The sequence below is a fragment of the Littorina saxatilis genome, linkage group LG3, assembly GCF_037325665.1.
Source record: "Littorina saxatilis isolate snail1 linkage group LG3, US_GU_Lsax_2.0, whole genome shotgun sequence".
NCBI lineage: Eukaryota > Metazoa > Mollusca > Gastropoda > Littorinimorpha > Littorinidae > Littorina > Littorina saxatilis.
Window position 1 is genome coordinate 41,250,896 of NC_090247.1, and position 15,094 is coordinate 41,265,989.

The 15,094-nt window shown below is 40.6% G+C and overlaps 1 protein-coding gene across 1 annotated transcript in view; it reads right to left on the reverse strand.

Annotated features, from left to right (window-relative positions):
* LOC138962384 (cullin-5-like) overlaps positions 1–15,094 on the reverse strand; it is a 22,596-nt gene continuing 7,502 nt past the window's right edge. Inside the window, exons 7-18 of the mRNA XM_070334188.1 lie at positions 14,809–14,902; positions 14,155–14,285; positions 9,962–10,069; positions 9,392–9,456; positions 8,827–8,959; positions 7,641–7,772; positions 6,636–6,759; positions 6,181–6,353; positions 5,305–5,466; positions 4,941–5,059; positions 4,472–4,595; positions 1–3,922 (exon numbers count right to left, since the gene is read on the reverse strand). Coding sequence (XP_070190289.1) covers positions 3,728–3,922; positions 4,472–4,595; positions 4,941–5,059; positions 5,305–5,466; positions 6,181–6,353; positions 6,636–6,759; positions 7,641–7,772; positions 8,827–8,959; positions 9,392–9,456; positions 9,962–10,069; positions 14,155–14,285; positions 14,809–14,902 — 1,560 coding nt within the window. The 3' untranslated portion in view covers positions 1–3,727. The remainder of the gene's footprint in view (positions 3,923–4,471; positions 4,596–4,940; positions 5,060–5,304; positions 5,467–6,180; positions 6,354–6,635; positions 6,760–7,640; positions 7,773–8,826; positions 8,960–9,391; positions 9,457–9,961; positions 10,070–14,154; positions 14,286–14,808; positions 14,903–15,094) is intronic.

Below are 15,094 nucleotides of genomic sequence, written 5' to 3' on the forward strand. Positions count from 1 at the left end.
GACTTTTTGTTTGAATTTTATTTTTTTGTTTTTTTTGTTTTCCTTGGTTTGGTTATCCATGTTGCTGACAGCATTTTGTGGCAATGACCACTAGTTTTGCACAAAAACCAATTCATTGTACAGATTCAAAACAAAACAACATTCAGTATCAAGTACAACACTTCTGCTGTAAAGGTAAGACACATCCAAAATTGCAAATAATAATGATAATTACACAACTGCACAGAACTATCAATCTGTGTGGGGTAAAACACACATGCACAATCATCTCTTTCACAATTACAACTCCGTACCAAAGTTACCCACCGAGTACTTGTAACTTAGAGAAAAAAAAGCAGAATGTAGTTTACAGGAAGTTTTAAACATGGCATACTGTGTTCGCATGTATCCTTCTCTGGTCAAGTGTTTTACATGAACCCATCACAATTTAGCTCATCTCACACTCTGATTTTATATACCAGCGCTAATGTTTCGGAGAATATAACATTTCGAATTCTTACATAACATAATGTATCCTGCAAATCGCTGACAATATGACTGCCTTCGTTAAAACTTTTGCTGTTGAGAAATAACCCACAGTGATCGGACCACCACAGTAAAATACAATGGAAACTTGTATAGTGTACATTTCTTTGGCTAAAAACTTAATCCAAGAAAATCATATTTTCATGTTGCATGCATACAAAGCCGATCATTTAGATAATAACCTTCACTGGCACTTCATAAGTTTTTGTGATGTGTTTTATTTTTATTAGTTCTTTATTAACCCATTTTGATTTAGAGTCTGACTGCAACATTACTTTTGCTATTTCTAACAATTGATGTTACAGTCTGTTACATGTGATTTCTGAAACTTGCTTTTACATGATTTTCCCATTCTGTCAAAACCTGGATGTATTTTAAGAGCAGCACAGAAAGACCCATCCAAACTGTGAGTTCTATTTAATTCTTTCACTAATCTGCCCTCCCACGCCCCCCAAACCGTCGCAATATAACCTTGAACGGTTGAAAACGACGTTAAACACCAAAGAAAGAAAGAAAGAAAGAACGCCCCCCCAAAGAACTGTTTTGTTTATACTAAATTATAGCATAATTATTTATTCGGTGTATCACCTGGAGAAAAGAAAACTTGAAAGGAAATGGATACTGACCCCTTGCTTTTCAACAAGATGTCTCAACATCCTATTAGCACAGTGATAAGATATCACTGAACTGAATCTTCTACTGAGCAATAAAGTGATAATTACAAAGGTGCATGGGAAAGGACTTGATAAAGTCATCTACAGTACATTCTCTTTGCTGTGGATTTTGTGTGTACAAGAAACAGAACATATCGGATCTACATCAAACCTACAAATTTCGAAGTGAGTGCACAACAAACCATCGCATCCACTCAGCAGTCAAACATTTCTTTCGCTACAGCATGTGCAACAAACTACGCTGGTGCAGAGCCCTCTTGCATGCAACCCACTTGAACCATCACATACCTCCATCACACAAACACACATGCAAACCCCTCCCTACAGTCTGCCAGAAAATTCGCAAACTTCACCACTGCTTTTCTCAGCCACAAGGGAGAAAGAATACAACTGCAGTAGCAGAGATGTTAGTGGGCCTCACGTTAAAGGGAAAACACGACAATTACTGAATATTGTGAAATTTAATCAGCAAGCTGCGCCAATCTGCAACGGCAGCAGTTATACAACAAAAACATAGTGTTCAGAAAACTCCCTCAAAACTTGTAGTTAAGAGAACGAACTGAAAGAGACTGATGAGGAAACAACTGTGGTGTAAGATGATTATTGTCATTTTTTCAACAATATAAATAATTTTTGGTAATTTGACCAAAAGATAGCAACAGTTTTTTCAATCTAGTTTTTCTTCCATTGTTGCTTATCAAAAGTCATTTTTGTTTTTAGTTTTCAATTTGTTGCATTTTCTAATGTAAGCCCCAAAGAACCTTTCAATCCCATCTCGCCCCACCCCAGCAAAATGGTTCTCTCCAGTTTGTTACGTTTTGCTGGTACAGCAAATAAATACACTTAATTACATTATGAACAAAGCAATAAAACAAAACATAGGCTGACAAGCACTGCATACAGCAAATTACATACAATAAAGTAATTTTCTCTAGCTGAAGCTAATGCAAAAACATGGCTGACCCCAGTGATGTACTTGAGACAAACACTTTGAAATAAATGCCCACCAGTACTGCAGACTTACATGTTGATACTGACTGTTTTTCTTAAACTTCTCACTGAGACTAGCGTCTTCGTCTTTGTGATGCTTAATGTGTTCTTCAACACAAGTTGTTAAAGACAATACAAGTTTCAGGACAAAAACCCTCTCTATTGTGTCCACAGATACAATTTCAAGTCTACTTCTTGGGAACACGAAAACAAGCAACAAAACAGACGCAGCAACTGTGGAAGGGAGCTACCTAGTTTCTCCATTTCAGAAAGCACAACCATGTAACTGCATCTGTCCAACAGGGTTTACCTCCAATGAGCTGTGTATCTGATCTGCCCATGTTCCCACCAGCAAGACGTCATACCGAAGAGTCTTTCTTTCTTTCTTTATTTGGTGTTTAACGTCGTTTTCAACCATTCAAGGTTATATCGCGACGGAGGGAAGGGGGGAGATGGGATAGAGCCACTTGTCAATTGTTTCTTGTTCACAAAAGCACTAATCAAAAATTTGCTCCAGGGGCTTGCAACATAGTACAATATATTACCTTACTGGGAGAATGCAAGTTTCCAGTACAAAGGACTTAACATTTCTTACATACTGCTTGACTAAAATCTTTACAAACATTGACTATATTCTATACAAGAAACACTTAACAAGGGTAAAAGGAGAAACAGAATCCGTTAGTCGCCTCTTACGACATGCTGGGGAGCATCGGGTAAATTCTTTCTCGTCCCAACCAATATGGGACTCCCCCTAACCCGCGGGGGGCTACCGAAGAGTCATATCTGCATGTTTGATGTAGTAGCAGAATCATGTATCATTTGCATTAAGCTACTGAAGACCATGCTGATCTTGTGATGCAACGAGCTCGTTCAAGTGTTACAGGCATGTCATGAGCAGACGTAGATTCCTTGTAGTGTGACCGGCAAGATATAAGTTAGTGTGGTTTGTTCAAGGCATGCACACACACATACACACACACACAGCAGAAACTCCAACCACGATGCTGATCAAATCTCTGATGGCGTAGATGCTGATGCGAGTTGTCCACTGACTTGCTTCTGATACTGCTGCTGCTGTTATTCTAGTAGAGAAGTAACATGTACACCTGCTGCTGTGAGAATCAGAAGAAAATAATCCTAAGGTCTCTTGGAGCACACTCCTCTGAGAGAAAGTTCCTACGCTCTCAGGACAGAAGCTCCTACGCTCTCTGAGAGACAGCTCCTGGGTGTTTCTCTGGGAAAGTGTCTGAGGTCTCTCAGAGAAAAATCCTTATATATCAGAGAAACCATCCCCAGACCTCTAGGAAAAAGCTCTCCGACATCTATCTCAGATGTTTCCTAGGTTGTCTTTGGAGGATGTTCCTTGGATCCTATAGGAGGTTCCGATGGTCTCAGAGAATTTCAATAATCTGCACCAGAAGTTTTCAAGGTATCTCTGAGAGATTGCTTCAAGAGAAAAGTTTCTAAATGTCTCTTCAACAGAAGCCTCCAAGGAGTCTCTTTGAGAGAAGGCTGGCTAGACTGCAGGACTGTGGTTAAGCCATGTAGATGAAGAGGTTGATGTTGTCCTCGTCACGCCGCATGTACTTGTGTTCTATCAACCACTCGATCTGCTCCTTGATCAGCTTCTTGGAGGGCAGGAACATGTTCTTCAGGATCTCCACCAGCTCCGTCTGCAGCGCTGCGTTGGTGATCTTCTTGCGCATCTTCATGATCTTCACTATAGCCTCCTGTTTGTGGGAGAGATGAGAGAGGGTTTTAACTGCAAAGCTTGTCAAGTTGATAATCAGAATTACTTCACACATGAGAAAGAAGCAGCATTTACAGATAACACAAGAGACCGACATCTACAGGTGGAAAGCAAGGGTGAGAAACAGACAAAGCCTGTGTACCTGTTTCTTGTTGCAGCAGCTTCTCCTCAATGCCACAGACGTTATTTCTTTTAAAGTTTTCAAAGCATTTTTAACAAGGATATTTCTCGCCTCACAATCTCATGCTCTCTTTTCTAAGAAGAGTGAATCATCAATTGTCCCTAACTGGCCCAGTCAGGCATGAGAACTGGGATATATAAAATAGTCTGAAACTGGCCCAAGAATGGCAAATAAAGAAATTCTGGGTCTGAATCTTAACAAAATGCTCCATAATCTGGAGCTCACACAAGTCTGATTTCTTATGAAAATCTGAAGATTCTCATGTGTGGGTCCTTCATGTTAGAAAGTAAAATACAACGTTCATCATGCTTGTTTTGCTTTTCTCGCTAGCGCTGGCACGTCACTTACCTGGACTCGCAAGATACGAAGCTGCATGATTCCCTCATTGTCCTCTTCCTTGCTCTTCTCTGTCGACAACTGCAATCGCCCAATCAGGTTCAACTTGCCTCGCTTCTGCACCTTGCCGTTTTTGCTGCAAAGAGTGATTTAAGGTGACATGTATTACAGAGAAACCTGTGTTTGTGGACCTTACAAAATCTCAGAACATTCATATAATGAATGTTAATTTAGAGACCGTATGAAGTGAACATCTGGTCAAAAAAAGGTCCTAAAACAGAGGCGGTCTTGTAGTAGATGATCTTAACATGGAGGGTTTCATTGTCCTAAACTTTTGTAGACAATTCTGTCTGCTATGACATCATGTCTGACAAGGCGCAAATGGTTCTCCTCTATTGCTTTAAAATACACTTTGAAACATCCCCCCCCCCAACACACAAGAAAGACAAGAGTAAGTAAAATGGCATGGGGAAAAACTCACATGAGGGAAAACTCCTGGTTGACCCAGAACATGGTTCCATCGTGGATATCTTTGGGACCCTTCACCTCTGCATCCGCTACCATTACTTGTCTTTTGATTTTGGGGAAGAAGAGTAGAGACTGCAAAAAAGGAGGGAAGACAGCATTCAAAAGATATAAACTCACTATGATGTGTCTACTACACACACAATGAGCTTAACATTCTCTTCTAGGTTGTAGTTTCACTTGAACAAACATGTTTTAAGAAGCTGAACACACATAAAACTGACCATACAACTCTGCGGGAGACTGACAAAAACAGACAGAAAAGTAGAGTGACGGTTGGTTGACAGGCAGACGGACACACAAGCAAACACACAAATTACCAGCAGTGTCCTCCTCAGCTCAGCATCAGGAAGCTCAGTTGCCAGACGTAGACTTTCATATGACAGCTTTTCTCGAGGCCGTTGATTCCAGGCGAACAACACTGCCATTTGAAACGTTGTCACCTCCAAGTCATACCGCCCCATGTCATTGCAGAACGTGATCTGAAAGGTGAGAGTCAACAGAACCATAAATTACGTCGGAAGTCAGACAACTTTTACAGGCAAGTGTAAGAAGGTGTGGTGAAACTTGTTCTGGGTTTCTAAAATAATTTTTATAAGGTGTGAGAATATTTGTTGTAATTTCTCCAAATTCCTATTTAGACACTAAATATTGATGTCAGCACATAATAATTATACAGTACATGTACTTAACAAAACACCAACACAAAACAGAAAACAAATGACACACACAAAAAATGAAGGGGAGGGGTGAAAGAAATAGAGAGAAGGGAACAGAGAGAGGGGCATACGATGAACATGTATACTATAAGGTTCATTTCAATGGGGATGGATTGGGGTTTGGGGAGATACAGAAAGAGAAAGAGAGAAAGAAAGAGAGAGAAACAGAGAATACAGACAGTTTCTGAAGACACTAAGACAGAAGGCAGAAAAGATAAAACCATGAGACAGAGAGAGACAGGTGGACAGAGAATACAGACAGTTTCTGAAGACACTAAGACAGAAGGCAGAAAAGATAAAACCATGAGACAGAGAGAGACAGGTGGACAGAGAATACAGACAGGTTCTGAAGACACTAAGACAGAAAAGATAAAACCATGAGACAGAGAGAGACAGGTGGACAGAGAATACAGACAGATTCTGAAGACGCTGAGGCAGAAATCAGAAAAGATAGAGTGAACTGCAAGAAGGACTCACAATGCCGTTGGACATGAGATGATGCCACTGCAGTTTGCGCCCTGAGTGTTTATGCCTGTAGAACTCCTCCACCTGTGGGATGTAGTCCTCCAGCTCCATCGGCAGCGTCACTGACACGCGTTCACTGGTCCGCGCCCAGGCACCAGCATTCAGAATCTTGATGTTGATTGCATCTGCACGTTTGATTATCACAAGAATCATCATTAACTTATGAATTATTAGTTCTGTGGGTTTTGACTTGTTGAATATCTGTCAATCTACCCTCCTTGCAGAATTAGGAGCGGGATGGAATGTAGCATGAGGTCAAAGAAGCAACATAAAGTCTACATCACCTTGTCAAAGTAAGAGAAAGAATTTCTTTGAAACAGTAGCACTTGATCAACCCATCTAAATGCGAAACAAATACAGTTTCAAGACATAGACTGGATGGAAGCTTACTAATGAAGCACACAAACCTGCAATTCCTTCATTGTTGTTACGATGTTCCTCCTTGAATTCACTGTTCAGATCTTCGCTGACTTTGATGTCTTGGAACATGCGGGCAAGCTTGTTGACAAAATCAGCTGGCATGCCAACCTCCTGTAAATGTAATCCAACAATATGCCAAAAACATGCTCAACAAAGATCATAACTTATGCTGTCAGCAAAAACACACAGCAACATTCTTTCTGAATATTGGAAATTTAAAAAAAATGTTGGACTGAATAACTTATTAAGCTGTGTACTTTAGCATGTAAGTACACACACCTGTTTAATATGTTCAGACAAGAAGCATCCATCTTTTATGCTGTGCATGCACCAAACAAAAGGCAAACATGCATGAGAACACCTCAGGAAAAGTTACCTTTACATATAGGGGCACTAACAGAGACAACCAGACAGACAGACAGACAGACAGACAGACAGACAGACAGACAGACAGACAGACAGACACACACAGGGTTTAACCTGGGAGAAAAGGGCAATGGGACATTTGTCCCCCTCAACCAAATTCCGATGGGACATAGTCGAAGGCAAGAATTATTGTAAGCGCCAAAGAGGCCTGTACGCGTTTTGACCAAAGATGCAAAATGGTGCAATATTGTGTCATCTGAGAATTAGCCGCTATATAGTGTTATTTATGTATGTGTGTGTGTTTGTCTAAGCATGTGTGTGTGGTGTGTGTGTGTGTATTTGTGTGTGTGTGGTGTGTGTGTGTGGTGTGTGTGTGTGTGGTGTGTGTGTGTGTGTTTGTGTGTGTGTGGTGTGTGTGTATGTATAATCCGATGTAAAGTGTACATTTGGTGGCGCAGTGGTACGTTATCTCAATGCGCCCTTTGACGCACTGAAGGAAATTGTGATGGGACATTTTCAGATTTAATGCGCCAATGGCGCAGGGCGCAATAGTAAATGAAACCCTGCACACACACACAATCAAGAAGCCAAGTAATCAAGAGGCCTTAGTTTTGAGCTCTACCAACCCTGAGCCATTCCACCATGTTCTCTTCCTTCTCATTGTCGGCGGATGTGTCAAGGATGAGTCGCCGTGTCAGGTGGGCTTTGTGGTATCGCATAAACACATCTTTGTTCTGTACATACTTCAGCACCAGTAGCTACAAAAACACACAGCATTAAATTACAGTTTGAAATTTCCATTTTTACGTTACTTATTTAACTGAATTTATCATCAAAATTAATCACAACAAAACTGAATATGCATGCTTATTACATTTTGACATTAACATGGGTGGGAGCCCAAAATTGTTCCAAGACTGAACTTTTTTTAAGGCCGGGGTCCAGGGGCCGCCAAGGCCCCGGCGGGGTCCAGGGGCAGCGCCCTGGTGGGGGGTCCAGGGGGGCGAAGGCCCCCGGCCGAAAACGAATTTTATGAATTTAAAAGGGTTTCTCTGGCCTCTCCTGAGTTTAATTCTGATAAATAAGAACCTTGTTGGAGATACAAAAAGTAACAAAAACTAAAAATTTTAGGGACCTGGCAAGCATTAGAAACAACAAAAAGTGCACTATCAGTCCATTTGGCATAACACCGAACCGAAACGAAACAAACCCGCAAAAAAAAAAAAAAAATAAAAAAAAAAAAAAAAATAAAAATTGTCAAAATTTCTCTGAGACGGAAATCCGTGTGAGACGGAGGAACTCCCACCCATGCATTAATAACAGCACTGTTTTACTTTTTAGTTAAAGTTTACTCACTTTTTAATGTGAGATGAGGGAGGGGGGGGGGGGGGTAAGATATATGTAAACATAAGAAATAGAAGTCATTAAAGGGAATACAAAAATTGGCAAGAGGCTGTCCCTCAACTCAAAACTCTCCAAAATCTGACTGGTTTGTGACAAACACAGAGCCTTGAAGGTAACACACACACAGAGGTGAATCAAAATGTAACTTTCTTACTCAAGCTTCATTGATTGCAGGATTTTAGTTTTATTTAAACATGCACTTCAAATTTAAGTTTCATTTAAATTGATTTTGAAGACTGTTTAATGTAAGCATGTCTATGTCTCAGTGCGCATGGTTCTATGTTGTTTTAACTACAACATTTACACAGATTCCTGGAGAACAGCGGGTAATAAAAACAATGTGCAATCGGGTCAGACCCCTAAAAGCGAATGCAAGCCACTGAGAAAGAAAAAAAACGAGTTCCTTACAACATCTTTGAGTTTCTTCTCCACATCTTCCGAAGTGAGCTTTTTACTGAGAGGAGTCTTTCTCAGCAGCATATCACAGTAGTTTGCTAGCAGTTCTGGACACTTGGACTCAGGTTGGGTCTTCGCCCCAATTCTGAAACATTTACAAACCCATGCAAACCAATGTCCTAAGTACAAGGTATGTAAAACCCAAAAGGATGTGTCATTTTTTAAATAAAATTGTACAACCACCAAAAAGGTGTAAGTCATCTTTCTCAAAATTTTACTTGAACAAGTAATAATTTTTTTTAATATATATATATTTTTTAACAATAACCTGGCAAAGATCTTTAATAACAAACTGACGGTAAAAAAAGTGTATGTCTATTCCCAGCTAATCTTCAAGATAAATCCAGTTTCCTTATAACTGCAGAGTATGATAAAAAGAATAAACCTTGCATAGGAGCTCACTACATGTATAACCAAACAGGTTTACATTTGTGCAATGTGTTCAAGAACACTTGTATTGTGTGTCCAAGATCAAGATCAAGAGTCACCACTGATACAAAACTTATCAAATGCTCACCCTTGTTTTTTAATTGGAATTTCCAATTTAAATACTGATGTGTCGTTCACAACTGTTTTGTAGGCCTGAAACATCATAAAAACATGTTACAAGTATTGTAATCCTAGATACCAAGTTTGGTCAGTGTTTAACAAAGTTCATGGAGAGTACAGGATTTTTAAAACTAAAATACATCGAGAGGACAGCACATTTCGCCCTGCAGTCCGGACTGACGATCTAACAGTGAACGACAAGAAGAAGAAAACTAACATACCAGGCATGGAATCATAAAACAGTTAGAAAAAAACACACACAAAAATACATGAAAACATGCCCCAATCCACCCTTCCCCCCAAAACTGTTAAAAAACTTTGCAACCTGATGCACTCTGAGGATCACAAGAATCTTTTCTGGAGCTTTGAAAAGGACGGAAAATCCACCAATACCTCATGCCTTCATATGACAGCAATAATAAACAAGACGAACATCAGGCTTCATGCATCTTTGTCTCTCAAACAGCTAGATATTTGATATGCCAGTCAACTTTAATGCCATTATAAATAAGACAAAATTAACTAAAGATTGACCCACCTTGTCTCGAGATGTGAGGAATCTGGGATCATCACCAAAGGCCTCTCTTACTAATGTACTAAAACGATTGAAGAGGTCTAAAAGCTGCTCCACATATTTTTCTGAATCCTGAAATTAAAAAAACAACGTCTAAAGGAATGCCAGACAAACTACATGTAATGTGTGCTTTTTTCACATGGAAATGTCATCATGTAAACTACATGTACCTGTGAAAGTATGCTTAGCATGCACTATCCTTTAGACAAAACCCCACTGACTTCAAATAGCTCACCCAATGATAAAAGTGCTTTTTTTTTTAGCATGGAACACCAATAAATCTTTATTGTAAAAGAAGGCAAAAAAATAAAAAATAAACATGAGTATTTTGTTCCAATCAGGATAAACAATATCCAACATATCTTTTACCCTTTTAACACAAAAAACACACAATAACTCCTCATCCCAAAGGCTTTTTCTCACTCCCCCACAAAAAAACACGAAAAACAAACAAACAAGTTTAAACTCATACAGAGAGAAAACTAAAAACTGAATAACACTGAATAGCTACTGGTCATTTTGATCATCCCAGGCTGCTTAAGGCGAAGTGCGCCACTGAAATTTAGAGTGATGGGACTTAAACAGCCATTTTGAGTTGTTAGCAGTTTTGCACCTTTCAATCTGTCTACTTTCATGAAATGCATATGATTACACTATACAAATTCATCAAAGTCTCTAAAAACATATTTCATTGCACCAACCCGGCGAATTTTTCTGTCTTTTCATTCCCTCTTCCGATAAAAATTCCGATTTTCAACCCTTGACAACAGACATTTCTGCTCGCCCAACGCGGGAACGTCGTATACCGTTTGAACAGCAGTTCTCTCCCCTGTGTCATTCGGCGGTTATTTTCGGTTAAATATGGATTCTCCTGGGGAAACCCCCCTATTTTTCAAACAAGCAAACCACAGACACTTTCCATATACGGGGGTATGACGTAAATACCTGGCCACGATTGGTCAGATAGGCTCGCGTGGCTTTTCGCGTTTTAAAAGTCGTCTGCTCACCGCGTTTAGTTTTCGACTGAGTTTGCTTAGAAAAATGGCACGTGTGAAAAGATCAACGCTCCGAAAAACACATCATAAAGGCAAGTGTACGAGAAGACAACAACTGAAGAGTTGCAGAGACAAGAGAACAACTAAAACACAATCGGTGACCAAGCGCACAAAATCTGGATCGACCGCTGTGGCATGCAGATCAAATTCTGCGTCAGGACTGAGAGTGTGTTCTTGGCGGTTTGACGCGAAAACAATTCAAGACGAACACATAGGCCTACACAGCAGCCACTGGTCAAAAGCGACAGGTCCAGAGGCTTCCCAAACAAGGAGATGTCTTGTTGATTTGGAAACCTTTGATGGTATTGACTTGTAAACGAACTTTGTTGTCCGCAATGTAAACAGCCAACGCTGTCACCATGCCCAGACTCAAAACAGAGACACGGCCTTGCAGTGTACGCGCATGTGAGGAAGTTGTTCCAGGTACCGCTGGATACCTTGCTTCCAAAGAAAGCGGTCAAACGGATTATGGTCTCATCAGGCAAGCCGTTAATTATTCGTCCAGACTCCTTGATATGTGGGCAAGGTGCTCAACAATTTAACAAATTTTGTGAAAGTTTAGATTTGGTAGGCATGGATCACAAAACCTTCCAGAAGAAAGCTGATAAACTCTATCAACGACTTGATGTAGATCTACTGGAGGAGAAAGTATTCAGTGAGGCTGTCCGTCAGGTCAGACAGATACACGCAACGCACAATGGAATGACACTGTCTGATGATGATGTTCTTGATATCAGTGTAAGCTACGACGGATCATGGCTGACCAGGGGGCACTCGTCCCACATTGGAATAGGGTGTGCTGTAGTCTAGACGTGCTGACTGGAATTTGCTTTGACGCTCATGTTATGTGCAACTACTGTCATACGTTTGCCAGACAACTGGAAACAAACTTCTCCAGGAGAAACACCTGGAGTATGCTGCCTGGCTGGTAAAACAACTGGACATCTGTGACAAGAATTTTGCAGGTGAGTGCGTAGATCTAAACAGTATGTGTGTATGGTGCGTTTGTGAAGACGTTTGTTGAAATGGGATGATAGTGTGTTGTGTTTGAATTTTACATAGATCTGTAAGTGTTTGTGAAAATGTGTGTCAGTGTTTTGTGTGCGCTGTCTATGTGAAGTGTACGTGTGTGTGTGTCTGTCTGTGCGTGTTTGTGTATTTGTGTGTGTTTGGGTACTATAATCCATGCATAGTAATACATGTACTGAACAAAAACAATGATAGCGTCTATGTTGGTAGATCTGTGGCTGATTGCCTTGTGTGTGTGTGTGTGTGTTTGTGTGTGTGTGTGTGTGTGTGTGTGTGTGTGTGTGTGTGTGTGTGTGTGCATGCATGTGTGTGTGTGTTTGGGTACTAATCCATGCATAGTAATACATGTACTGAACAAAAGCAATAATAGCGTCTATGTTGGTAGATATGTGGCTGATTGCCTTTTGTGTGTGTGTGTGTTTGTGTGTTTGCTATTCAGTGGCTGACTTTGACTGAAACGGTGGTTTTATTTTTAGGTTCCAGTGGCATCATGGAAGTCGAGGCGGCTCGGGTTCTGTGGGGCAGGTCAGTGTCGCAGCACAATCTGCGATACACAGTTATCCTGTCAGACGGTGACACAAAAACCTTCCAGGAACTTTCCAAAATAAAGCCTTATGGAGATCAAGTAACCATCGAAAAAGAAGAGTACATCAATCACGTTTCCAAGCGTCTTGTAACAGCGCTTCGCAACCTTGTGACAGACTGCCGCAAAAAAGGAATCACTTTGGGAGGGCGAGGGTATGATCAGCTGACTCTGAATACAATCAGGAAGTTGACGATATATTATAATCTGGCAATTAAGGGGGGGGGGGGGTGGTAAGACAGTTGCAGACATGAAACGGGCAGTGATGGCATCTCTGCGTCACGGCTTCTCAACAGATGACAAGCCACAGCATGACTTGTGCCCCCATGGTGCCGCGTCATGGTCCTTCTACCAGCCCCCAGGACCACGCGCAAAACTCGTCCATACACCTCTCAACTTCAAGAAGCTGAATCTTCCTCTGGAACCAGTTTACCAGAGACTGACGAAAGATCAACTGCTTCAGAGATGTGTGTCAGGAAAAACCCAAAACTCTAATGAGTGTCTCCACAGCAGCGTTTGGGTTCGCTGCCCCAAGGACAAATTTGCATGCAAAAATCGCGTACGGTTTGCAGTCGTCACAGGGGCTAGGGAATTCAATTTTGAACCAGCGGCTGCTCTCAACACTGCACAGTTCTACGGCATTACAACAGGCTGTAACATGAAAAGACTAAACAAGGCTAGGAGTGTAAAAGGGTTCTTGGCAGCCTCAGGTTCAAGAAAGATCAGCTAAACAAGAGACGCGACACTGTGCGTGCAGCTAAACTCAAAAGACAGGATGAGCTCATCAGACTACAAGGGGGTGCAGCATATGCTGCTGGGCAGTTTTAGGTAAGCCTGTAGTTACCAGGTGTCTGTGAAAAATACCTGAACTATGTTAACATTGATTTGGGGTGAATGAAAGAGCTTTGAAATGTTCTCGGCCTTGTTTCTCTGTTCAGCGTTTTTGCATGACCTGCTTTCTAGGAAACTGTTTTTCTTCAATCCAGCTGTTCAGAATGCAATGAAACTTAAGGGACATGCTTATCAGAGGACAACCTGTGGAATGACAACAGGAATTTTCTTTAAATTAATAAATAACTGTTCAGGCGGGTCATATTTACTAAAATTGTGCTGAAAAACATGATAATTCATCTAAAAAAAATATTTTATCAGAACTATTCATCCTAGAAAAAATCCCTGTTGTCATTCCACAACTATGGACTCCTACATCCTACATACAAAAAATCACATTCCTATGATTTAAGGGGAAGCTAAAAAACGTGTTCCTAGCAACCCATTTTGGCAGTTGGAGATTGCCGTTTCCATGGTAACGGACAGTGACGGTACTGAAAACGTTATCCGTTTTGAAATCGTATATGCCTTACCACTTCATAAGCATATAACATTAGCCTATGGTAGAAGTAAATACAAATTTAGATTTTAGTGGCTCCCTTTGCCTTAAGCAGTGATACTTCTGTTCAAAGACGAATGGAAGCTATCTGCACACTCACGGTGGTGATAGTCTCTGCGGCGGCAATCATGTCGGCCAAACCCTGATGGACTATGTGCGCCTCCAGATCGGCCAGCATGGGGCTGATACCGTCCACCGTTCGGTCCATCAGACTAAACATCAGCCTAAGCTCTGCAACGAAACACACAATCTCACGAGTCCTCATTTATTCCAAATTCTCTTCAAAGGCTTGCAAACATGAATATGTTTTTGTGTGTGCAATAGAACTCTTTCCTAACATCTTTTGGACACTGTTAAAGGAACAATCTTCATTTATTCCAAATTCTGTACAAAGGCTTGCAAACATGAATATGTTTCTTTTTTTTGCAATAGAACTCTTTCCTATAACATCTTTTGGACACTGTTAACGAAAAAATCTTCATTTATTTCAAATTCTGTTCAAAGGCTTGCAAACATGAATATGTTTTTGCAGTATGGACGCTGTAAAAGGAGAAGTAATTTTCTTGCCTAACAGGCACAAGTGAAAGTGTGTTTGGTATAAGGTTTAATGCATTGGGGAAAAACCCTGAAAGGTTACAAAAAGCCATGCTTATGAAGTGAAGCACCTCCAGTGTGTAGGCACCCCTAAAAAATGTCAACATAACATCAGAAACATGCTCTAATGCATGCAATAGTTTTGTGGAATAATTCTCACTTTCTGTCTCTTTGTTCTTGATCATGGGAGCACACTCGTGCAAAATGGCCTCCTTGAAGTCTGTGACCAGCACACGTACACATGTTTCTGTCAACTGCAAATCAAAACAAAACACTTCAGTAAACAAGGAAGGAAATTATTACAGTGACCCCCCCCCCCTCCTCCTTTATGAGACTAACATTAAAACATGACAAAATCAGCTCTTTAAAAAGAGATACATTTACAGACAGTATAAAGAGAAATTCTGAGAAAACAGGGTCTTATAATAATATAAGGGGGGAAACGT